Below are 26,222 nucleotides of genomic sequence, written 5' to 3'. Positions count from 1 at the left end.
CTGTTCATTTCCACTTATTCCACAATCTTTAAACTTTTATCAGTAATGTGTTGCATTTTGATTGTTATTAATTCATTAATTAATATTGCCAAATATTAAATCTACCTTATATAGAGTTTGAGTTCAAGGCATCCAAATACTCATTCCCTTACCACTCTAGATCATTACCTACACATCAGTACCTACTATAATTTATTATAACTTCATTCTAAAATACTGTGAAGTGAGGTTTAATAGTTGGAATTCCTCACAGATCTGGCATCCCAAAATGAGTCAAAATATGCTTTCTCACACTACAGCTGTAATGTTCCTGTAACTGCTCATATTCTGCGCAAATGTAGCGTGGAATTACAATCTGGGATGGTGTGCTACGAGCATGCAGACATGAATTTGAGCTTGTAGAAGATGCAGGTAACAGTAAGTAGAAGTGTTCAGTGAAGAAACACTGGGCACTACCCAGCCATAATTCGTCAGGACTTACATCTGCTCAAGCAACGAACTTCAGTTTAACTAACAGGCAGTCATAATTTAACATAAGAAAAAAAATACACCATCATACACAGGAGGAAATATGTTTCATAAAATAAAACAAAAATAAATTGTGACAATTTTTTGAATATCATAACAACAATATTTACAATAGCAATAAATAACATTCTTCCTAAACAACACAACTACACAATATTCTAATACCTTTAATAAAAAATAAAAATAAAAACAAAGCAATCACAGGTAAACAACACATATGAGAAAACTATCAAATCCTAAGAAAAACACTGCATGAGGATTGCACGAAAGTTCCATTACATAAGCTACTTGATTGAACTGAAACTTGACTACACTGACTGAAACTCGACTACACTGGTTATCGCTAGTCAGAGCTGGAACCAGAGAAATGTGTGTGTAGTGAGATAGATACAGTGAAACGTTACAAGCAATACAAAACTTGGTGTTGACACAACTACCTGTGAGAGCATTTCCCAACAGTTACCAAAATGATGAAGACAGGGACAATATTACACTATGAAAAGTGATTTGCCATCAAAATGCATCAAGCTAAGTCAGACTCAGTCTCGGCTAGCATCCAATAGCACCAGAGAGAAGACCATCGCAATGGCATATCTTTGTGGTCCGAAATTCACAAGCACTGTATGTTTGAACACAGCATGTCTCACTGTCATCAAAATGACACCTTACTTCGCTGTTTGTTCAAACTGTGCTCCAGAAACATATGAACTGCCTAAGACAAAAAATCTATTAGAACAAAGTTATATCCAAAAACTGATACATCAAAATATGAACATATTCAAGGTGAAATTTGCAAAAGACAGAAACTCCGGATTATAAGAAAAAATTTTTTTAGGTAATTTCTGAGTGCTCAAGGCTTCTAATCACGTCGTGTCGTCGCTCACGCCACTGTCGCGTGGGGTGCGCTGAACCACAGAGTGATCTCATAACACTGCAACTGAGAAAACTGAAAGTTGGAAAATTGTAGTACATGATTTTAAGCCAACTGCACCGGTCAGGCATGCACAAGTTTTTGAAACACCCTGTTCAGTCTCGTCCGGTTGAGTACGATGAACTCAACATTCAAGCAGAGTCGAGCTGAAGCTACCCGCTCGACTCAAGCTTGATATTTTGGGTCTCGGCCTCTCTCTGATAACTGTTCTCTACGCTCCAGCATCTACCAGTGGGACGATGCTTGAAAAGATCGACAGAGAAGACAAACATTAGTCGAGTAAATAATCAACTATCACACTATCAAACCTTACTTTGGCTGAAAAGAGCTTCATTTGGTGGCATAGATACCCTCCGAGTCTGAAGGTAATCATATCACAATAAACACATATATTAAAGCTATGCTCCCTCAAAACAATATTTTACCAGAGAGAAATACTTGCAGCACCAAACGGTGATCCATACACTGAACCAAGAATGTCCCTACAGTAACATCTCATTACAATGTGCAAACCAATTAAAAAATTTTATAGGTTATTTTAAAACTGAAAAATGAATTGGTAATCAACCACTCAATTCTTCACATATGATTGGAAAAAATACACTTTAACACGAAAGTTTCTTTCAAAATGAAACTTTTGTTCTCATTCATTTGAAGGATTAGAAGAAAGAAAAAAGCACACAGGCTGTGAATTTCACACAAGATTTCTAAAAAGAACTACTATTAAGAATTCCAAGTGCAATACGCGAGATTGTGGGCAATCAGGAAACAATGTGTTGTAGATCAATAATTGTTACGCTAGTTGTAAAGAACAAGTTTTCCGATTGGTCCTTAGAACTTGTCAAGTGACTTCTTGTTTTCAAAAACGTAGTTTCATAAAAAAGAAATCAAGCTACATGAGGAGAATTATGGTAAAACTATGAACATGCATTATTTTAGAAGTGTAAATATGTTTCCATATTGTTGGATGAGAAACATGGTTCATGTTTGTTCCGAAGCCACCTATTACGCCCCTACAGGGTGAAGACTGGAAGGCTGCTCAGCGCCTGAACTAACGCAGTGTCCCGGAAGCCACGGCAGCACCCTGCTCTGGTAAAACACTGCCACGAAGCACGTGAGCAGCACGGCCAAGCTCGCGCCACACGCCACGCTTCGAGACGACGAGGAGATATTCATCATATATAATATGTACACAAGCACCGTGGCGCGGCGGCCACGGAACGACAGAAAATGTACAAGTGAGATCATGGATGCACACGGGCCCCAACGAAGCGCTGGAGACACGTGCATTGCCGCCGAACACACACACACACACACACACGACCGCCCTGCCTGCTTTACGGAGACATCGCAAGACCACGGAAATATTCCGGACTAAGCACCCAGCCAAAACAAAAGTGTAAACTAACATGGTCTTGAAAACACATTCAAAAAGCTAGTCATTCTAAGCAACTTTAAAATTGCAATTGCACAAAAAAACTCAACAATTTAAATTTACCAGAACACCCTTCTCTGCACATCTCCTTACAATTTTATGTGCACATATTTCACCTCACCTTTAGAGAACTACATAATGCTTATACATCATGTATTATACATATATATTACTTTTCTGTGTTTCAAGCATTTTTTTGCCGGTCCTTTGAAGAATGCAATAAAAGGGTTTTCACAGTGTTGCCAGACGTACCAAGATATCCATGCTTTTGTCGAAATTCTTGGTCCGTTTTCGCACGACAAAACACAAGAATTGCGAGGAAATTCTTTCTTGTAATTTTTTTTAAGAACATAAGAATTATAAAGTACATATTCGGTGCGTGAATGAAACGGAATGCTACAAGTAGCTGTGTAGGTAAAATACACGAAACAGCTACTGAATGACTTGGAAAGACACTGGCCCGGGTGGGCTCTGGCATCACTGGGTACAGGGGGTGCAGGGGGTACAGGGGGCACGAGGGGTACAGGGGGTACAGGGGGCCGTGGCGAGGACGCGCGGCTAGAACACGGACTCGGCGGAGCGCGACAGGTGGATGGGGTGCGAGGGGCTCCGTGCCAGCCTCTTCTTCGGCAGCTTGTCGAGCGCGCGCAGCAGGGGTGTGAACTCTGGCCGGTCGCTGGCACGGTACGACCAGCACAGCATCAGGATGTCCTGCGCACGCACGCTACACGTCACGGCTCCACAAGACAACACACACTCCCATCACACCAAAACTGAGGGTAAAACACTGCCATCACACCAAAACTAATGGTAAAACACTCCCATCACACCAAAACTAAGGGTAAAACACTACCATCACACCAAAACCAAGGGTACAACACTCCCATCACACCAAAACCAAGGGTAAAACACTCCCATCACACCAAAACCAAGGGTAAAACACTACCATCACACCAAAACTAAGGGTAAAACACTACCATCACACCAAAACTAAGGGTAAAACACTCCCATCACACCAAAACCAAGGGTAAAACACTCCCATCACACCAAAACCAAGGGTAAAACACTCCCATCACACCAAAACCAAGGGTAAAACACTCCCATCACACCAAAACCAAGGGTAAAACACTCCCATCACACCAAAACCAAGGGTAAAACACTGCCATCACACCAAAACCAAGGGTAAACCACTGCCATCACACCAAAACTAATGGTAAAACACTCCCATCACACCAAAACTAAGGGTAAAACACTTCCATCACACCAAAACTATGGGTAAAACACTCCCATCACACCAAAACTAAGGGTAAAACACTCCCATCACACCAAAACTAAGGGTAAAACACTCCCATCACACCAAAACTAAGGGTAAAACACTCAATCTAAAACAACAAAACAAGTTGTTTCAGAATGGGGGGAGGGTGGGAACCTCCGTTAAAATGCACACATCTCAATGAAAATTGTTCAGAACTATAAAATCATTAAGACTTTTAATTTTAAAAAAATTATTTATATAAAGTACTACAATTTAAAATAAATTATAATACACAAATTATGCTACTTGGTAGGATTATCAGATTGTAAACAAATTTATATAAAATTACAAATTTTAACAGGTTTGTTATTTACAATCCCGACTTTTTTTTTAAATAAAAAATTTAAATTTCTATAATTATACGATACTGAAATTAAAACTAAATATTATTGCACATAGGTTAACCCACAGTGAAAGTAAATTAATTTTTTATTAAACATCTTGCACTTTTGATATTCTTTTATTTAAAGTATATTGCAGTAAGAGTTGCCTTATAATCAAGAAGGCCTTACATCTGGGTTGGTCTTATGCCAGATCGTTGTTGTGGAGACCTGTTAGAAAAACAGGGAAAGTGTAGTGGCGACACAGAGGGTCTTTCCCAGGGGAATCAATTTAAATCGTAAATGACAGTGTTCCATTCGAAAATGGATCAGTAATGTAAGGATGACAGGATCTGAGGTTCCTAAAATACTAGCTAACAACTTAACAGTGTGAGAACTCCCGCAAACATCAAGGCAGTTAGGATGTCTACAGAACAGTCTCCAACGTGTTCTGCACGGAAACACACGACTGCCATTGGAATATCATCCAGACCGATAAGGAGAACGTTCCACACAACCCTTCAGTCACACCCGTACAAGATCACGACCGCCCGGGAACTGAGACCACACGGCTGGGTGAAACGCAGAGTTGCTTGAATGCAATCTTAACAGCTGTATCCCTGGCGGCACTCTCGTGTGGACGAGCGACGAAGAGCATTTTCACCTTGGCAGTACAGCAAACAAGCACAATGTTCATTACTGGGCAACTTCAAACCCTCCCGAACTGCACCAAAGACCACTTCACGGCCCGAAAGTGACAGTTTGGTGCACCGTGTCCTCGATAGGCATAATTGGGTTTGCATTTTTTGACGTGACGTCTAATAAATCGATGAACGCCGGCTGCACGCACGAAAAAGTGTCTCGTTACGCTCATTGTACGCTTGCGCCGCATCTATCTCTCTTCCACTCAATTGGAACAACCATCGATTTGACTTTTTCGAGGCACATTAAACTTGAAATACTCCCATTCGTTTCCTACTTTTCCTATCATCGTCCTATCCTTAACAGAATAACACAGATTGGAAGAAATTAAATAGGAAACATGTACAAAAGGTATAGTTAAAATAATCACTTCGTTAAAGTAATAAACATATTTGAATTAATGAGTGCAAATAAAAGTAAATTTATCAATTAAATTGTAGATTTCATTCCACCCCTTCTTTGTATCCATACAAAATAGTTATAATTCAGTAAAAATGATTTAAATTTATTCATTAAAGTATGCAATCATTTCATCAATGTTTTGTTATGACATCACGTTAAACTATCGTCCGTAAACCGACTTTACAGACAACAATTTTGATTGAAGGAAAAAAACCAACTGTGACTTCAGATGCCGGAGAAACGGCAGGGGACGTGACACGGAGCAGCGGACGGGCTCACCTTGACGTCCCGGGACGCCTGCAGGTTGGCCAGCGGCTGCTTCATGCCCTTGCCCACCTGCCAGATGATGGCCTCTGGGGGCTGGCACTTGAAGGGCCACTCTCCGCACAGCAGCTCGTACCACACCGTCCTGCAACCCAGAGCCCCGTCCCGCTCGCACCGCACGTCCGGGGCAGCCCCGACGTAGACGACCGTGCGGTCCTCTTGACCACGAGAGACTCCTTTTGGCTATGCTACATTTTTATCCATCATATTTACCGGTACATGTCCCACAGTTTATGCCGATTATTAGTTTGAAAAAGGTAGTGCGACTCTTACGCGAGTTTTTCACTTTGAGTTTAAAAAAATCCATATTGCACTACGTGGTTGAATATGTGCGCAAATAAATAACCTAAATTGGTTCTTAATAAACGTAACTCCACGAGTAAGAGTAATTTGTTAAATGAAAATATCTCTGCAGCAGCGTGGAGCTCCGTGAGCAGCACAGTCATTGCCGCGTCGGCGTCGGCAACTGGCTTGTCTGCTGGGCAGGCACAGTCAGAGAGAGCAAGAGAGTGTACGTGTGTGTCTGTGCGTGCGAGGCCACGTGGCAGCGCTGATCCTCCCTCCCTCAGTTGCGAGTGTCCCGGGAACTGCCACCCACACAATCAACGTGTCTGTCTTGACAGGTGTTTGTAACGCAAAATGTGCTCAAACATTACGTTTTTTTTCACGAGATTTGATCCGATTCCAACTGAACATTCCGCGACAAAACTTCAGCCATCGTTGCTGTTTATAAGTGCACCTTTTATATTTCTTCAGCCTCACGGTAAGGTGAGTGCTAGTTTTTACAGAAAGAACCGATAGAGTAGCTTGCCGCCTCTTCTTTCTCCGCGGCAAAGGGTTGAGTAAAAAAAAAAAAAAAATACAACAGACGAAAGGGAAACAAGAGTATAAAAAATAGTAGTCTTCTCCTTTGTATTTTTTTTTTAAGTAGTGTGGGAATTGGAAGGGTCATAAATATGGGGAGAACGAGTAAAGACATATGCTGTGACCCTTATTCAAGAGTGACTCTTACAGTGAAAATGTTAAGATTTTTATGCCAAAAATAAAAGGTGCGATCCATACGCAGGGACAACCCTTTTGCAGGTAAATACTGTAATCATAAAAAAAATTATCTAATTATTAGGTGGTCTGCCAATTATGCACTATTTCCATTCCTTTTTTTTTTTTTTTTTTTCATACTTTGACTTCTTCATTATAATATCTAAGATTGGTTTAAGAAATCCATTTTACCATCATAAATTACACTTTCTGTTATTAATAAAAAATATAGTTGGATAAATAGGTGTGTACAAAAAATACTTACTTTACAAACTAGGTACAGCCTTTAACTACGTAAAAAAAATTAAACATGAAGATATTTTAAAACTATTTTATATATATATATATATATATATATATTACTTTGAGTCATCGCATATATCTAAAATATGTTTGTATACTTGTCATAATTTTGGGAGGACTGTACAAATAACGATACTTTGCCACGAACCAGTGAGCATGCATGGCCGGGGGAACGGAATGGCCCAAACCGACACTCGCCAGAACATCCGGAAGGCTACGGGACGCGACTCACCCGAAGGCGTACACGTCGGAGGCCTTGGAGAAGGGCAGTTCCTCCTCGTCGTGCTTCTGCTGGGCCTTGAGGCTGCGGATGATCTCCGGGGCCATGTAGCAGAGCCAGCCGGGCGGGATGCTCAGGCCGTTGCCCTTCCTGCGGCAGTTTGTCCGTGCGCTAACACGCATGCTCCGACTGCTTCACACACGCTCACAACGCCAGCGGCAACTCATCCCCGTATCCCTATTCCCTGTACAAGCGTTCACTTCAAACCACACTTTCCCATTGATAAACCAAAGAAAATCCACGTGACATTTCAGAGTGAAAGTAGGTATTGTGGCCCAGGTCAATAACTGTGCTCAAGATTTAAAAAAAAAAAAAAAACACACACAGTAATTGAAAGCTTTTGTAATTTTTTTTAAATTAGAAGTTTGTGAAACCTATACATTTTTTTAACTGTAGCTATTGTATTTAAAAAAAGTGTGTGTATTGATATCTATGCTATTGGCTTAGATCCAGATGTACCCATATAATTCAAGCAATATTTGGCTGGTGGATGGCCTTAAATGATGAATTTAAGACGTCATACAACCAACACGGTTGTTGGTGTGTAAATGTCTCCGGTCCTGTGGCAGACTGCACGCCTATAAACTGCGTCATTTATGCCACTTTGGATCACTCTTACTTGCGGCTTCCTGAACCTTGGTACAGGGGTGTAACTGAGACAAGATGACACTCTGGAACACCTGCGTACCCCCTCCCCCCCTCAGTGACCATCCTTGCTAGCCTTTCACTTCAAAATGGCGATTCTAATATTTGAGAAAATTAAATAATGAGATACCTGAATGATTTTTATTCAGGGCATTGATACATATAAGAGACTTGAAAAAGGTATGGTTCCCCCCCCCCCCCCCCACCAGGTTTTTTTTTTTTTTACAAAATATGCAACCAAAAAGCGAGGTGGTTTTAATTCACAAATAGACTGATTTTTTGAAATTATCAGAATATAACAAATTATGTAATATTTAATAAAAATTCAAGCATGGATAACCCGAAAAACGGATAATCCTGGCCCGGATAATAGATTTTTTATGTATTTACTAAAGTATTAAAAGTATCAAGAATATTAAGTAGATAAAGTACTAAATATTAAATTTTGAAAGTTTGATATTGCTTGTATTTACTAAAATGTATTAAAAGTACTGAGGATATAAAGTAGAAAGTATTAAATATTTTAAGGATGGTATCATGCCAACTGTTTTAAAAACTCATCTAGGTGAACAGAATATGATAAGAATAAATCATTGTACGGGGAGAAAAGATACATGAAGTAAAATAACGACTCCGCAAATGAAGTGACCACATCTCCATAAAAATGTGTATTTCCTTTTTAACGAGTGTACCGTATTGGTCCGAAAATAGGCCGACCTTTTTTGCCAGTTTTGTCAACCTTGAAATCTAGAGTCGGCCTATAATGGGGCACTAGCCAAAATAGTATAATTAAACACATACATTTCAAGGAGAATCACTTATGGCATAAAAATGTTATCAGATATACAATTCATTGACCTAAAATTACGCCGTACTTACGTGTAATTAGTAATTTTTCCAACTTAGAAATTTAGTAAACACACTTAACCCCAATAACGTATCATATTTTAAGTTAAGTACACAGATGTGGTCACTTGTAGCACATAGCTTTTAAAAGCTAGGTCTGGTTATTTTTTAACTGTATTTAACAGGCTGCGGTAATTTTATTTGCTTGTAAAATGTGGTATTTACAGTAAACAATTAGTAAAAACAGCAATTATTTTGCTGTAAGGTTTTTTACCGTATTCTCCGTTTACTCTAACTAGAGTTTTGGAATAAACAAAGCATCTTGTAAACAAACATTTTCATTGGCTGCCGGCCGCCGCGCACATTATTCGTGCGCAAGAAATAGTCCATTGGTTACGTGGTTACGTACCATTTGTAAGTATTTTTACCATGCCTTTTTTATAACAATTGTTGTTATATAGCATTATAGCGTTTCACCATTGATATCCAATACAGTTTAATGTGTCAGCAAGTATTTACGTACAGTATACAGTTGATGCCCGGCTAACAGTTGTATTTTGGATTCGTGCGCGCACGGTTTGTTATGGCTGATGCCGGACCGAGTTTTGTAAAACACAGAACGGGAAAGCCTTTGAAAAGTGCACAGAAAACTAATGTGTTGAATGTTTTTAAAAATTTTTTCAAATATCCGGATTGTTGTGTGAACGATATCGCGAGTTTAACTGCAGAATTTACTGGTGTTTCGAATCGTAACACTATCATATTGTTGTCTTACGTTACGGTGCTATTTTATTGATTATTCAAAAAATAAACATTGTTTGCTTTTTTCCTGCCAATTTCAAAAGTGTACACTAGAGTCCCGTTATAGCGAGGTGTCACGGTTCCGGGTTTGATCCTCGCTATTGCCGTGTCCTCTCTATAACCGAATTGGACAAATTTTGGCCCCCAAAAAATAACAATTAACCGAAAATAGCATAAAAATTGTGTTTAAACCTGTATAATTGGAAAATAACAGGTTATATTAACGAAATCTTAATTTCTGTGAGCAGATGTGTGAATTCTCTTTAAAACGATACCCCATAAGTACGGATGCGATCACCGATTACGTCAAAATAACCAGAATACCCTACCAAGCCACGTAAGTATAGCATCTCAGCAAGCGGCCGACGCAGCAATGTCCTGCTATCTATTGCCGACGCGGGCTGTCTGCTGGCGGCCATGTTGGTTCGGGATGTTGCTAACAGGTGGTGCTAGTGTAGCGCGACGATTTAATTCCTTACAAAAAAGCAGGAGTGCTGCTGCGGCAACGCTCGTACGCCTCAAACGTAATAGTCGCTGGAAAACTATACTTTTCATTTAAAGAAACCTGTAAACTTTTTTAGAAAATAAATTTGGGATTAAACTCAAACCATCACCACCCCTTTCTCGGACAGATACCCCAACAACTGACCGAAACAAAAGTTACAAGAAAACTGCCCTAGCGATTCGGAAATAAATACGGTAGTGCCGACTAGAGGTGTAAAAGTAACAAAAAAATGGCTAACCGTATGTATTCGTTACTATAACAATTAGTACTCGTTACTATCGTTACGTTACTCGTTACTTCTGATACCGCATAACATGCTATGTTATGTTGCAGCATCGAATCCAGTCGTATTGCGTACGCGTACAGTATGACGTCGCGTAAATAATAATAAATATAATATAAACAATTAACAATATTTGATAATTAATAGTTTTTGTTAACCAAGAAACAATTAAATCTCATTAGAGCGGCTTTTTAATATTATCTCTTTTAAGATAACCAAAAAACCGTGAAAATACGCTATTATAAAAACAAAAACATACATATTTCTAATTTGTAAAAAATACTTTCTTACATTGTTTCTGTTCCAATCTCAAACTTTGTCTACACACGGCACAGATAACTAACGGAAGTTTGATAAAAGAAAGAAAGGATGGGATTCTATTTTTAAGCGACGCACTTAGGTGGCAACTGCACGGCTGAAGAATGTGACGCGTCAACGGCAAGATGTCTAGTGGCGAGCGAGAGGGGTGGAGATAAAGCAGACAAATAACAAAAGCGCGCTACAAGCGATCACGGCGTAAATTCCTCAAAAATACCTCGTTATAGCCGTGTTCTCGCTATTACCGTGCTCGCTATAACGAGATTCTACTGTAATAAGATATGCAGAAACCACAAATAATGTGGAAGCTGGGCGGAAATATGGTGTTGACGAGAAAAATGTGCGTCGATGGCGGGCTCAAGCAAATAAATTGAAAAATGCAGTTTTCCCTGATTTTGAGTGTTCTGTAGAAGGGGTCGGCCTATTTTCGGGCCAATACGGTATTTAAAAATGCTAGCCTGTAAAAAATTGTGGTTCTACTCACGTTGTACTTTGAAATATTAGCCCATTCAACTTTACGGAAAGACACACTACCTGAGTGAGTGCTATTTAACAAGCAACATGGTAAAACTCGCGGTAACTCATCGCGATACGTGCTACTGTGTCCCAAACGCCAGCAGCCAACCTGTTGCCGTAGCAGAGCTTGGTGACGCTGAACAGGCCGAAGTCTGCGATCACCACCTTGCCGCTCTCCAGGAAGATGTTCTTGCTCTTCAGGTCCTTGTGGATGATGCCGCGGGCGTGCAGGTAGCCCATGCCCTGCGCACACAACAGCACCCTCGCACCACGACCGCATGGAGCTGACGGGGTGGAACAGACCTCGACCCACGAAGGAACCCCCCGGCAGCTGGCCGGGGCGACTGGAAGACCACGGATCCCCTGTGACGTGTGTTTGGCACCGCCTCACCCCGTACATCTGTTACTGAGGTGTTTCGGTCCGGACGAATATTAACATTTTTTTGAAAACGGACACTTTATTATTTGTATTCACTTCAACTTTGGATACTGACAACTTTGAAAAAACGAATATTCAATTGGTAACTAATGTCATCCACACTTTAAACATGCAAGAAATATTCAAAGTTATTTCATGTAAGTCTTGTATAACAGGAGCAAACAAATTGCGTGGATAATTCTAAATGCAGACTTGTTTTTGTGGCATATTTGTGACACAGCATATCTCCTAACCTCTGATAATAATAACTTTAATGAACTTGTGTGATTCTCATGTCTAAAGAGTTCTTATGGGCAACATCTTGAATGAAAAAAAATAACGTACATCTTAATAAAAAAAAGGCAAGACCGAATCACTTGACCATAGCAACTTGAAAACCTGATTGCTGTTGCACTGTGCTTTATTCTGTCATGTTTACCAACTACACAAAGCGCTTAGAATAAAACAACTAAACAAAATAATATCATGCAATGTTTATGAGAGAATTTGTTTACTAAATTTTGATGCCATTAAAATATAAAAAAAAAATCATGGGTATGCGAAGGTTATGCGCAAAACACGGTATTGTAATTTGATGTTCTTCTTCGAGGATAAACTGGTGTTGGTGTTGGATTGCCGGTCACCTGCGAGATCTGCTGAGCAATGTTGGTGGTCTTGTTGACGTTGAACTTGTCCTTGCGCAGGTGGATGTGCGTGTAGAGCGTCATGCCCTTGCACATGCTGGTGACGATGGCCAGGCGCGGCAGCTTCATGCACGCGCCCATGAACAGCACCAGGTTCTCGTGCCGCGTCTTCCTGAACGTCGCCACCTGCAACGACGCACAGACCGCTGCCTGGATCCCACTCTCGATGGCCTGGCTAACACTGCTGTTCTTTAATGAAATGAAAACTAAAACCTAAGTTCAATAACTTTTAAGAACATGCCTAGTTTCACCTCTTAATGAAATAGTTTCTTTTGTTACATTTAAGTATGAAAAAAAAAAAAAAACTCAATGCTTATTGGTAAACTAAAACAAATACTAAAATAAAAAAGTTTTTATACACAAAATGCAAACTAAAAAGCAGGACTTATATTTAAAACACAATTGTAGATTCAAAACAAAAACATTCACAGCACTAAAATATAAGGTTACATATCATTTCATGTCCATGATTGGATGCAGTTAAATATTTAACAAACATTCAAATGAGTGGTATTTAAGATATCTTTGTACTCAAGTTTACCTTACAGTCAAAGTAAACTTATACTAACATAATTTTATTAAAGATATTTTTATATTAAAACCAACCTAAACCTTAAATATAACTGACTCCCAACTAGTAAAATATTTTTTTATATAAACTAACAGAATATTTATTAAAATTATTAATTTAACTGGGAAAATTAGTTTCATTGATTCGATGCAAGCTTTTGGACATACGCCATTGCTAAGCACATGTATGTCTGTAAAAGAAAACTACAAAAAAACACAAATGACAAAAACACAAATCAAGCAAAAAATTGCTGTTGTCAGGATACAAACACCACATGACAACAGCAATTTTTTTGCTTAATTTGTGTTAGTTATTTGTGTTCTTTTGTAGTTTTCTTCTACAGACATACATGTGCTTAGCAATGGCGTATGTCCAAAAGCTTACATCAAGTCATGCACTCCCATTGCACAAATCTTTCAAAGATAGTTTCATTGACTTTCATAACCAGAATTTCTTAACTGAAAATTAATGTTTTCAATCTTCTGAAACAGACGTGTGTGACACGAGTGAACATCTGCGACAGGGGCTGACCTCGAGCCGGAAGGCCTCCAGGTTCTTCTCGTCGTCCAGGTAGTCCATGTTGAGCACCTTGATGGCCACGTCGCCGTGCCAGTTGCCGCGGTACACCGTGCCGAACCGGCCCGTGCCGATGCGCTCGCCCATGCGCAGCTCGTCGTACGGGATGTCCCACTCCCGCAGCGACAACTGCACACACGCCGGCCCCACGTGCAGCTGGGCGGGTGGGGCGTGGTTCGACGAGGGAGTGGAGGCATTATGATGATGAGGATGATGATGATGATGAGGATGATGAGGATGATGAGGATGATGAGGATGATGAGGATGATGAGGATGATGATGATGATGAGAATGATGAGGATGATGATGAGTATGATGATGATGATGATGATGATGATGATGATGATGATTATAATGAGACAGTGAGCTCCAAGTTACCTGACAGCTAGAAGTGTACAAGTTAACGTTATAACTCGAATAACATATATGTGCAATCACCAAAGGAAAACTTAAATTCTGATACATATCTAAGTGTGTGCAGGTGATAGAAGAGACAGGACGTCAGAACACCGGACAACACTCCATCACTCAAAACATCGACAATACGGCGGTATATTACCAGTGGTTGCTAGTTGCAATATGAATTCAATTTTAAGAAACATGCTGTAAAGTCTCATCCAGTTGAGTAAAATGAACTACACTTTCGAGCAGAGTTGAGATAGAGCTACTCACTGACTCTTCTAGAGTTACTGTATATACTCGTGTATAGCGCGCCCTTTTTTCCCCTCAAGTAAAGGAAAAAAATAAGGATGCGCACTATACACGGGAAAAAAAATTTTTGGGGGAAGGAGGCGGGGAGGAGTGGAAGTCGTTAACTGCCGGGTGACCCCGGGTGATGTTTCTGGCCAGCCCCCCCCCCCCCCCCCACCACACACACACACACACACACACACACACACACACACACACACACACACACACACGCGCTGGTCTCTTGTTTATTTTTAGACCTCCCCCCTTTACAGAAAGCCAGCTCAGAAGCTAGTAAAAAGAGAGAGAGAGAAAGAGATAATGTTGTCACCAGTTCCCCCCCCCCCCCCCCCCCCGGCAACTTCTTCGCTTCCTCCATTCCTCACCGGTGAGTCATCAAGTTCTCCGCGCCAGCTTAGCAACGTAGCGCGGCACGCCTCCCTCCCTTCCTTCCTTCCTTCCACGTACCAGTTGTGACGATATAGCGCTTCATTATCTTCCGTTTAGACAGCAGAGTTTATGTATTTTCCTGACGCATCACCACACATCAATTTAAATAATCAGGTACCACAAAATGTTAGTAAAATTTATTTATGGGGGAAAAAAAATTTTCTATTTTTTTTTTCTTTGGAATTAGTTGCAAAAATCGTGGTGCGCGCTATACACGAGGGCGCGCTATACACGAGTAAATACGGTATATTGTCTTCAAATATCGTTAATGCTTTTGTTCTTGGAAACAAGGTGTTAAACACTCCTGACACAATTGATCTTGGAAATTTAGGTTTACCTACAAGTTGATTATTATAATTTTTTTCTCTTTTTATATCCAGCAACAATCACACTAATCAACTCATCTATTGGGGTCACAGATTAGGCCTGAAAAATAGTAACCTCAAAAAAGAGTTCTAGATGAAAAAAAGTTCAAAAAATAACTATAAAACCACTTTTTTGACATCAATATACAATTTTTGGCCATGCAATAACGATTCATTCTGTTTTATTTGAGATAGCAGAGCTAAAAAACACTGTGTTTTTTTTTCCTTGTTCTTCCAAAATCATTCTTGTGGTTATCCATCCTACATATTTTAGCATTTTTTGTATAACATTACACTCCTTGTTCAAGGATCAAGTTAAAAATTAACAAACAGAATTAATTGTGAAATTTCGATGGCAAAAGTGAAAAAAAAAGAAACTACGAATGAAATAATATACAAAAAAATTTTGCCTTCGTCTTCGGTGCATGAAAAAAAAAATCAGACATGGATGTGGTGACTCCTAAATGCACGTAGAACATCGGCATGGATGAAGTGTGTAACGTCCATCACAGCGTAGCAGCACTTTGGTAGCTCCCAACAACATGCAATTTGTACAATAGAAATGTAGTATCTATGATTGAAATTGGGGAAGAGAAGGGGAAAAAAACCCGCTACGATTTTAAGATGTAGTGTAACTTGTTCCGTGGTGGTGGCAGGGTAGGAGGGTGCGACTCACGCTGTTCTGGCGCGGCCAGGCGCGGTCCACGGCCTCGCCGTCAGACACCTGGCTGTCCTGGGAGTCGACACGCACGGGCGTGCGCTCCGAGTCCGTGCTGCCCGACAGGGTGCGGTCGCTGTCGTTGGACTGGTGCGTGTCGGCCTGCTGGGGCAGCGGGTGGGTCTCCAGCGTCACGCCGTGGCTCAGCGGCGCCACGTCTGCGTCACGACAGGGCCAAGCTGCAGCCTCAAACCACAAGTCGACGGTAACACTGCACACTTCATCCCTCCATCCCCCACTCCAGCGACATCTTTAATTCATGATTCCGAAAATTGCTATTGCTTAAACCGTAATACCATTATTTACATTTATTTTTAAGAATTGCACCTACATTATTACATCTCGACTGCAAAAATTAGTAAAGCATAATCATCATTAAATGATGGTAGTATCAAATTATCCAATTCTTAAATACATACATATATATATTTTTTTTCACACCGTGGATTTATGTATGTAAAAACATAAGGGGTTATGTTTTTTTTTTTCCACATGCTTTCCATTGCAAGTTTTATTTAAGAACTCAAAATGAATATATACCGTGAAGTTCATTAGTCACGCGAGCAAGCAACCCCACTACGCCATTTAAAAGTTAAAAGAGATTAATTGCAGTTCGAAGAACGAACCAGTGCCCGGATTCTTTGCCATCTTGTTCCTAGATTAACTCCACGAGAATGACATCTATAAGTAAATGTTTCAACGAAACAGTAGCATTCTGAAGTACACAACACCTCACAACGTGGCCAAGTTTGTTACCGGGAGAGTTCTGACGGGAGAGATGTGCCAAAAATTCCCTCGGATTACCATTTCAAAAAACCTTTTGCATCAATTTGAATTTACTTTGTTTCTCCTAAATATTTGCAGTATTTAAACTTTTCCCTTCTAAGGCTCACTCCCATTTGAACTTTGCCAAGCTGCTGGCAGTCCTTTCTCAGGCTCCCTAAGCACAGCTCGGTGCTCCCAAGCTTTTGCATTTGAGGAGACATAGAAACATACAAGACACGAGTTGGTTTCAGAGGGAAGCGAGGGCGTACCTGGGAAGTGGAACTGCTGCTTGGGCGTGGCGAGGGGGGTGTGGCTGGCGAGCGCGACGGCCGGACTGGAGGGGGTCGAGCTGTTGCAGCTGGACGTGTTGGAGCCGGAGTCCGGGCCCTGCGACCACACACACTACACTGCCGCGCCCTGCCGTGCCACGCCGTGCGTTCGCCAGCATTTCCTCCGAGGGGACTGATCAAGTAGTCGGCAATGTGTTCACCAGTACAACAGGAATGGGAAAAAAAAGGCTTTAAAGAAATTTACGTACACTAACACATGATGAAATATGCCCAACTGACAAACCCTGTTAGGTCGAACAAATCATATTGGTAAGGAACAAAGAAAACCAATAATTGAAAAAAATTAAAGTATAGTGTTATAAACTTTTGACACAAGAATTTTGTAACCATTAATGAAGGGGTCTACAACAAACTAATCAAACAAACAAGTGTAAAAAATTGCATAATACAACATATCAGGTCAAAAGTTTCTTTCCCTCGGTGTAACTAAACAAAACAACATGAGGAGAGTTCATTCATTTCTCGATAATATATTTTCAAATGAACATGCAGGTAAAACTTAAGAAGATAATTTTGAGTATTTAGAAAATTGCAATGATGGCAACTGGTGTTGGACTCCAGTAGCTACACGTCAGCGCGGCGCGGCACTCACGGAGAAGGGGGGGATGTTGATGGAGGGCTGGGGGTGGCCGCGCTTCCTCTCGCGGCGCGTGATGGACGCCAGCAGGTTGGCACAGTGGCTGGGGGACGCCGTGCTGCGCTCCAGGCTGGGCGACTGCGTGGAGAACCCTGCAAGAGCGAGGCCCCACAGACCACTACAACTGCATCCTCGTCATCCTACATGCCCGCCACATGCTGGGCTTCTTTAGTAAATATCATTTCAGTTTGTAAACTTTCAAATATTTATATATATTTTTCCAAGAACAAAATTAGACTAAAATTAAAATCATAAAGTATTGTCTCTACACATGAAAATTCCAAGCAAAAGAAAATTAGTCCCAGATGCCGAGTGGTAATCATGTATAGCCATAAAGACTTATAAGGCATGTCATAATTTTAAGTGGTTCTAACATTAAATTGGTAACACTATTACAGAGAGAGAACATTCGGCCAGATGTGAATGAAAATATTGTTCTCGGCGAAGCTGTATTACAGATATTTGATCAAATACAAGAATGAAGTAAAAAAAAAAATTCTTCTTTTAACATTTATGATGTTTTAACTGATAAAGTGGTTGACCAATTGGGCCCCATATGAAACAACATTCAATAAAAATTGCATGTATAATATTAAAGAAAACAGTGAGCCAATTTTTTTTGAATTAACCATATTTATTCAACACAAAAAAAAATTTTTTTAATGTTTTAAAGCTTTGCAACAATTACAAAGCTTCACTTCAGATGCGAAGCTTTGCATCACAAACGAAGCTTCAATCGAAAGAAATAAAATATTTCCTAGTGAAGTAAAATTGAATACAGTAGAATCTCGTTATAGCGAGCACGGTAATAGCGAGAACACGGCTACAACGAGGTATTTTTGAGGAATTTACTGCGTGATTGCTTGAAGCGCGCTTTTGTTATTTGTCTGCTTAATCTCCACCCCTCTCGCTCGCCACTAGACATCTTGTCGTTGACGCCTGTCACATTCTTCAGCCTTGCAGTCGCCACGTAAGTGCGTGGCTTTAAAAATAGAATCCCGTCCTTTCTTTTATCAAACTTCCGTTAGTTATCAGTGCCGTGTGTAGAAAAAGTTTGAGATTGGAACAGAAACAACGTAAGAAAGTATTTTTTACAAATTAGAAATATGTATGTTTTTGTTTTTATAATCACGTATTTTCACGTTTTTTTTTTGGCATGTTATCTTAAAAGAGATAATATTAAAAAGCCGCTCTAATGAGATTTAATTGTTTCTTGGTTAACAAAAACTATTAATTGTTTATATTCTATTTATTATTATTTATGCGACGTCATACTGCACGCGTACGCAATACGACTGGATTCGTTGCTGCAGCATAACATAGGGCTGATCGGTTGACCGAATTTTCGGTTCGGTTCGGTCATTTTAGTAAAAACCGAAGCCGAACCGAATTCCCAGAAAAAACCGATGATTCGGCTTTTATTAGGGCATTAAAAACTAACTTCAAGTATCTACCAAATAATGTATTTAACATTCATATTGGATAAGAAACGTACCGCTTGCATAATACATCAAAACACATTTAAGACGCATGCTAAGTTTTTCACTATAAAGCTGGAATCACAATGCCCCGACGGCCCCGACACGACAGGCCCGACAAGTTCAACAGCCAATGAAATACAAGCTCGCCGTGACGTCAGCCCGACAAAATACGCACCCCGACGGCCCGCAAGGAATAGATTCTATTTCTAATTCCGTCGTGTCGGGGCCCGACAGAAAAGAAAACGGCAACGGAAAGGAAACAGCACAGAACTAAATTTCAAAAATATTTACCTACTTGGTAAATCTTTTTGCTGAAAAGTGAAATTTCGTTTTAAGTGTGGGTGAATTGAAAAATTTGTAGCTTGCCTTAGTCTGTTTGTATAAACATTAACAGATATCATCGTGTTTATGGTTAAAGACGTTATTTTAGAATCCATCTTTTAATTTTTCGTTTCTTTTTAATTCTTCGCACAGCTAACATCAGGAGTATTTTTCTGTCCCTCACTGACATATCTTTATCTTGTTTCCTTGTAACTATAATAAACTACTCTTTGTTTTACAAATCAAATTAACCTTACTTCGTATCGCAGACTAAATGTTTTTTTTTGCACTTCAACTGTCAATAATAAATAAAAGAGCCTACTTTGTTTTTAGCGCTTTCTATAATGCATATTAATTGAAGTAGTTAGTTTGGCACGATTTGCCGAAGGCCAAATTGAAAATCGTCGGGTTATTTTTGTCGTGGTATTGTGACCCTACGCTTTTAAATCTGTCGTGCTGAGATGCTGCACGACAGTTTGTCGGGCCTGTCGTGTCGGACCCGTCGAGGCATTGTGATTCCAGCTTAAAACGTTTAAATCATCTATTCTCTTAATGTTCGCCATTTTAACCATGGGATAGTAAAGTCTAAGCATTTCTTACAGTTCACTATTTCCTATGTTTAACGTCGGAAGTTTCTGTCGGAATACTACTATTTTCTCTTAAATATATGGTTTTTTCTTATTTAAAGGATATATCACTTCCGTTACTAAAATAATATTTATTTAATTCCGGTTCGTAAGCTAAAACGGTAGAAGTTTCGTAGCATTGCTTAGTTCCGTTCGTATTCTGCAGGGCGCTCACGACGCATGGCGTCACTCAGTTCTATTTTCACATCACAGAATGCGCTATACGTGCGCTAGGATCGATTAGTTGCCTTCCAAGTTCCGTTCCAAATGGCAGTTGGAGAATGAATGTGCATGTCGTCAGATCCTTTAGATGTACAGTAGAATCTCGTTATAGCGAGAACACGGCTATAACGAGGTATTTTTGAGGAATTTACGGCGTGAGAGCTTGAAGCGCGCTTTTGTTATTTGTCTGCTTTATCTCCACCCCTCTCGCTCGCCACTAGACATCTTGCCGTTGACGCCTGTCACATTCTTCAGCCGTGCAGTCGCCACCTAAGTGCGTGGCTTTAAAAATAGAATCCCGTCCTTTCTTTATTTTATCAAACTTCCGTTAGTTATCTGTACCGTGTGTAGACAAAGTTTGATATTGGAACAGAAACAATGTAAAAAAGTATTTTTTACAAATTAGAAATATGTATGTTTTTGTTTTTATAATAGCGTATATTTTCACGTTTTTTTTTGTTATCTTAAAAGAGATAATATTAAAAAGCCGCTCTAATGAGATTTAATTGTTTCTTGGTTAACAAAAACTATTAATTGTTTATATTCTATTTATTATTATTTACGCGACGTCATACTGTACGCGTACGCAATACGACTGGATTCGTTGCTGCAACATAACAAATTATGCGGTATCAGAAGTAACGAGTAACGTAACGATAGTAACGAGTACTAATTGTTATAGTAACGAATACATACGGGTACGCATTTTTTCGTTACTTTTACACCTCTAGTAGGAACTACCGTATTTATTTCCGAATCGCTAGGACAGTTTTCTTGTAACTTCTGTTTCGGTCAGTTGTTGGGGTATTTGTCCGGGAAAGGGGTGGTGATGGTTTGAGTTTAATCCCAAATTTATTTTCTAAAAAAGTTTACAGGTTTCTTTAAATGAAAAAGTATAATTTTCCAGCGACTATTTCGTTTGATTCGTACGTGCGTTGCCGCAGCCGCACTCCTGCTATTTTGTAAGGAATTAAATCGTCGCGCTACACTAGCACCACCTGTTTGCAACATCCCGAACCAACATGGCCGCCAGCAGACAGCCCGCGTCGACGATAGATAGCAGGACAATGCTGCGTGGGCCGCGGGCTGAGATGCTATACTTACGTGGCGTGGTAGGGTATTCTGGTTATTTTGACGCAATCGGTGATCGCATCCGTACTTATGGGGTATGGTTTTAAAGAGAATTCACACATCTGCTCACAGAAATTAAGATTTCGTTAATATAACCTGTTATTTTCCAATTATACAGGTTTAAACACAATTTTTATGCTATTTTCGGTTAATTTTTATTTTTTGGGGGCCAAAATTTTTCCAATTCGGTTATAGCGAGGATCAAACCCGGAACCGTGACACCTCGCTATAACGGGACTCTAGTGTAGTTTGTTTACTATTCGCGCGTGATTATTGCGGCTTTGCGTCGTTATAGTCTAGAGTATTTGATTTCTCGTAAAATAAAAATTCTTTTTTGCCACTACGTCTTGGTAATTGGAGGCAACTATGAACATCTGTGACGAAAGAATTAAAAATAATACCGCCCGTGTTCCGCAAAGATGATGATGTTACGCACGTGACGGAAAAAAAATCCTAGTAAATACCGCATACTAAATATGAATACTTTACTTGTGTATTTTGAAAATATGGTCATTATGATTCATTCTGCCTTTAATGCACTGGTAGGTTAAGACGTTTTCTTGGTTAAGACGTTTGTTTATGTTGGCTTGTCCATTAACTCCCGGCATAGAGGCTACAGTAGGAAGTTTTTATTTGTATATTGCTTTTAATCACATTATTGCTATTGAATTTTATTCCAGTACATTTCATAAATTCAAGCTGGCAACAAGGTTAATGTAATACTAATTATTAATGTTCTAAACTGTTTTGTTCTGTTCCTTTTTACACATATGGTTGTTTCAGTAGCATATAAACTTATTTATAAATACAAATAGTAGTTGAAAATAACTTTTATATTGCTGAGAAAGTGACTCCCCTAAGAAATTAAACTTTTGCAAGATATTGCAAGTAATCAAATACTATAGTGGAATTTTTTTTGGTATGACAGCTCAAAGAAAAATTTTGAAGTAGTGACCGAACCGAACCGAAAACCGACATTTTTAACAAAAAACCGAGCCGAGCCGAACCGAACTGAAAATGTGGGAACCGATCAGCCCTAGAACATAGCATGTTATGTGGTATGAGAAGTAACGAGTAACGTAACGATAGTAACGAGTACTAATTGTTATAGTAACGAATACATATGGGTACGCATTTTTTCGTTACTTTTGCACCTCTAGTAGGCACTACCGTATTTATTTCCGAATCGCTAGGACAGTTTTCTTGTAACTTTTGTTTCGGTCAGTTGTTGGGGTATCTGTCCGGGAAAGGGGTGGTGATGGTTTGAGTTTAATCCCAAATTTATTTTCTAAAAAAGTTGACAGGTTTCTTTAAATGAAAAAAATTTATTGTTTTCCAGCAACAATTTCGTTTGAGGCGTACGTGCGTTGCCGCAGCGCGCAGCCGCACTCCTGCTTTTTTGTACGAAATTAAATCGTCGCGCTACACTAGCACCACCTGTTAGCAACATCCCGAACCAACATGGCCGCCAGCAGACAGCCTGCGTCGACAATAGATAGCAGGACAATGCTGCGTCGTTCGCGGGCTGAGATGCTATACTTACGTGGTGTGGTAGGGTATTCTGGTTATTTTGACGCAATCGGTGATCACATCCGTACTTATGGGGTATCGTTTTAAAGAGAATTCACACATCTGCTCACAGAAATTAAGATTTCGTTAATATAACCTGTTATTTTCCAATTATACAGGTTTAAACACAATTTTTATGCTATTTTCGGTTAATTTTGATTTTATGGGGGCCAAAATTTGTCCAATTCGGTTATAGCGAGGACACGGTTATAGCGAGGATCAAACCCGGAACCGTGACACCTCGCTATAACGGGACTCTAGTGTATTAAGAAGAGCTTCAATTGATTTGCTTAGTCAAAGCTTTGCACAGGCCTGATATAATTATTGATCTACTTATAGAATAAATACTAAACTGAATATAGTGTATTTATAGAGCAGTTTTAAGTTTATCTATCTTGAATGTCCCTGAAACTGTATCACAGCGAGCCTCCCAGCTCGAAGGACGAGAGTGAGTGAGTGTGTGTAGTTACCGCAGGTCCTCTTGAACTCATCGACGAACTGGCGAGGCAGGCCGCAGGAGGGGGGCACCTTGGCCTCGCAGTCCCGGTGACACTTGTACTTGCACTCCTTGCATTTCAGACCTGCCAACAACGAGGCACACACACTTCAGACCGGCCAACAACGAGGCACAACACTTCAGACCGAACAACAACAATGAGCACAAACTTCAGACTGGCCAAAAACGAGGAGCACATACTTCAGACCGGCCAACAACAAGGCACACACACTTCAGACCGGCCAACAACGAGGCGCACACACTTCAGACCTGCCAACGAGGCACACACACTTCAGACCGGCTAACAACGAGGCACACACACTTCAGACCGGTCAACGAGGCGCACACACTTCAGACTGGCCAACAACGAGGCGCACACACTTCAGATCAGCCAACAATGACGCACACACACTTCAGACCGGCCAACGAGGCACACACACTTCAGACATACCAACATCGTGGCACACAGGTGTGCCATTGCTGGGAATTTTTGACGTCTCCTAGTGCGTACCTGCACATCACTCTTTTATCTCTGTATGATGATGCTCGATCCTGATGGAAGGAAGTTATTTAAAACAAAGTTATTTTTTATTTTCTGCGAAATGATTTCAAGACCAGGAGACAGTTAAACCACTATTGCATTGTCTGCGTTCGAAAGCTTTCCCAAAGTCAATCATCAAAAAATTAATGCTTTTGAAAGTCCAACAATACACACTTGTGACATATTTCAGCAACAAAAACTGCTAATTTAAAATGAATTTTAAACAAACATCTCATAGGTGCTGAATTTACGATTATATTTTCTTTGATATTACATAACAAAAAGTTAATGATAGTGGGGTCTAAAACTGTGAACCTCCTGGTTTGTATAAATGACATTTGGCTCATTCTTCTTGTCCCAAATATGTACATACAGCGAAACCCCTTATTTACGTTACCGTTATTTACGTTTTCCCGTTATTTACACTATATTCTTCCGGTCCCGTTTAGTTCCCATTTAGTCCAATACAATACTTTCACGCGAATTATGTCTCAAAAATTGAATCCTTCCCGCTATTTACGTCACGTAACAACCATAATAGGCCTAAAAACATTGTGAAAAACGTAACGTTTATAGTCGGCAATGAACATTTTAAATCGCAAAATATACATATTTTATAACATGAAGAGTTGCTTTTATTTCTAAACATATAATAATTTAAGCCTAGGCGTGTAAAAGTCCGAGTAATTATAGCAGGAGACAATCTAAAATGACTTAGGGAAAAATGTAAACTCACGAATGTATAAACGTACCGGGAATGTCAGGAATATTACCGACTTTACGAGGCTGCTTGTAAGTTGTGATACTATATTTATGTCACAACTTAGCCGAAATACTGGTATGAGACATAAACTTCACAAGATAAAATGAGCGGAGTCTTGGTAACTGTTTTATACGTACAGTCAAACCTCTATCTATCGTTTTTCAGGGGACCAACAAAAAAATTCAGTAGATGCGGACATTCAATAGATGTGGACTTCACTCTAAGAATTTTTTAAAAATATTACAACCTCAAAATTAGTGTCAGAAATATATCAGTTACTTATCATTAAAGTTAATCAGTTGAAAAATAAATAAAAATGGAAGTATTTTACTTAATTCAATTTACACTTGCAAAAAAAAAAAAAAACATACGCACAATAAATCTACATGGAAATTAAAGTCTTTTTCAATATCCTGAAGTCTGAAATATGTTTACTCATGTCATCAAATGTAGAGCTGTACTGAAGAAGCCGATTTTGCCAATATTTAGTTGAATCGGCATTTCTGCCGACTTCCGATACGCTTGTTAATTTTCGGCCGATATTACTGAAAAACGAGAGAGACTGCCATAACCTAAAAATCCACGATTACCCATTTCACTTTTCGTAGTAGTACTGCATTCTTTCAGATCGCATTATTTCTTCGCAACATATGCCAAACGTACATATAAAAATTTAACATCCTTTTTTTCAATAATGTTCTTTAATTTTAATGTCATAAATAAATACATTACCGTCACGGTAAATATACATCTCGGTTGTTACGGTAACTGTAGTGCAAATGTGGTAGCTATCGTGCTTCTGCAGTAATTATGGTATTGACAAAGAATCTTTAGTTCTTTTTATGGTAATTATCTGAGGATAACAATTGGGTTTGTACTGTAGTTATGGTACATCACCCATAATTCTTCGCAGGTTGTTGTTCATTTGTCTTTTCTTCATATTTACGTGCTCCATTACTTGGCTGCAGATTTAAGGTGATTTTTACTACTGTATACTATCGTTACTGTTTTTATGACGATTTCTTTCTAAGATATGGTTATTTCTGCAAAATCTTTATGGTTAAACGATCATCTATTATAATTTATAGTGATGGGACCACATATTTTGTACGATCAATGCGGACAAAACAATAATTCGAACATCGGTACAAGCAGACTTTTTTAAACTTAGTTGTATGGCAATTTTGCCAGGACCGTAGAAAGTATACGATAAACACGGACAATCGATACATGCGAGTTCGATAGATAGAGGTTTGACTGTATTTTATAATTTCTAAAATATTGTACAGTTGACGCATATTTTTTAAACTAACCATTATTTCTGGGGATCGTAAAT

At 39.5% G+C, this 26,222-nt stretch overlaps 1 protein-coding gene across 1 annotated transcript in view; it reads right to left on the bottom strand.

The window, feature by feature from the left end:
- Positions 1-595: 595 nt before the first annotated feature.
- LOC134531167 (kinase suppressor of Ras 2) overlaps positions 596-26,222 on the bottom strand; it is a 43,084-nt gene continuing 17,457 nt past the window's right edge. Inside the window, exons 8-17 of the mRNA XM_063366795.1 lie at positions 23,557-23,667; positions 17,692-17,828; positions 17,019-17,136; positions 15,943-16,142; positions 13,717-13,890; positions 12,555-12,740; positions 11,602-11,735; positions 7,531-7,668; positions 5,913-6,042; positions 596-3,605 (exon numbers count right to left, since the gene is read on the bottom strand). Of these exons, the coding sequence (XP_063222865.1) occupies positions 3,453-3,605; positions 5,913-6,042; positions 7,531-7,668; positions 11,602-11,735; positions 12,555-12,740; positions 13,717-13,890; positions 15,943-16,142; positions 17,019-17,136; positions 17,692-17,828; positions 23,557-23,667 (1,481 nt within the window). The 3' untranslated portion in view covers positions 596-3,452. The remainder of the gene's footprint in view (positions 3,606-5,912; positions 6,043-7,530; positions 7,669-11,601; positions 11,736-12,554; positions 12,741-13,716; positions 13,891-15,942; positions 16,143-17,018; positions 17,137-17,691; positions 17,829-23,556; positions 23,668-26,222) is intronic.

The sequence above is a fragment of the Bacillus rossius genome, chromosome 1 (assembly GCF_032445375.1).
Source record: "Bacillus rossius redtenbacheri isolate Brsri chromosome 1, Brsri_v3, whole genome shotgun sequence".
NCBI classification, from domain to species: domain Eukaryota; kingdom Metazoa; phylum Arthropoda; class Insecta; order Phasmatodea; family Bacillidae; genus Bacillus; species Bacillus rossius.
This window is presented reverse-complemented; position numbering and strand designations above follow the sequence as displayed.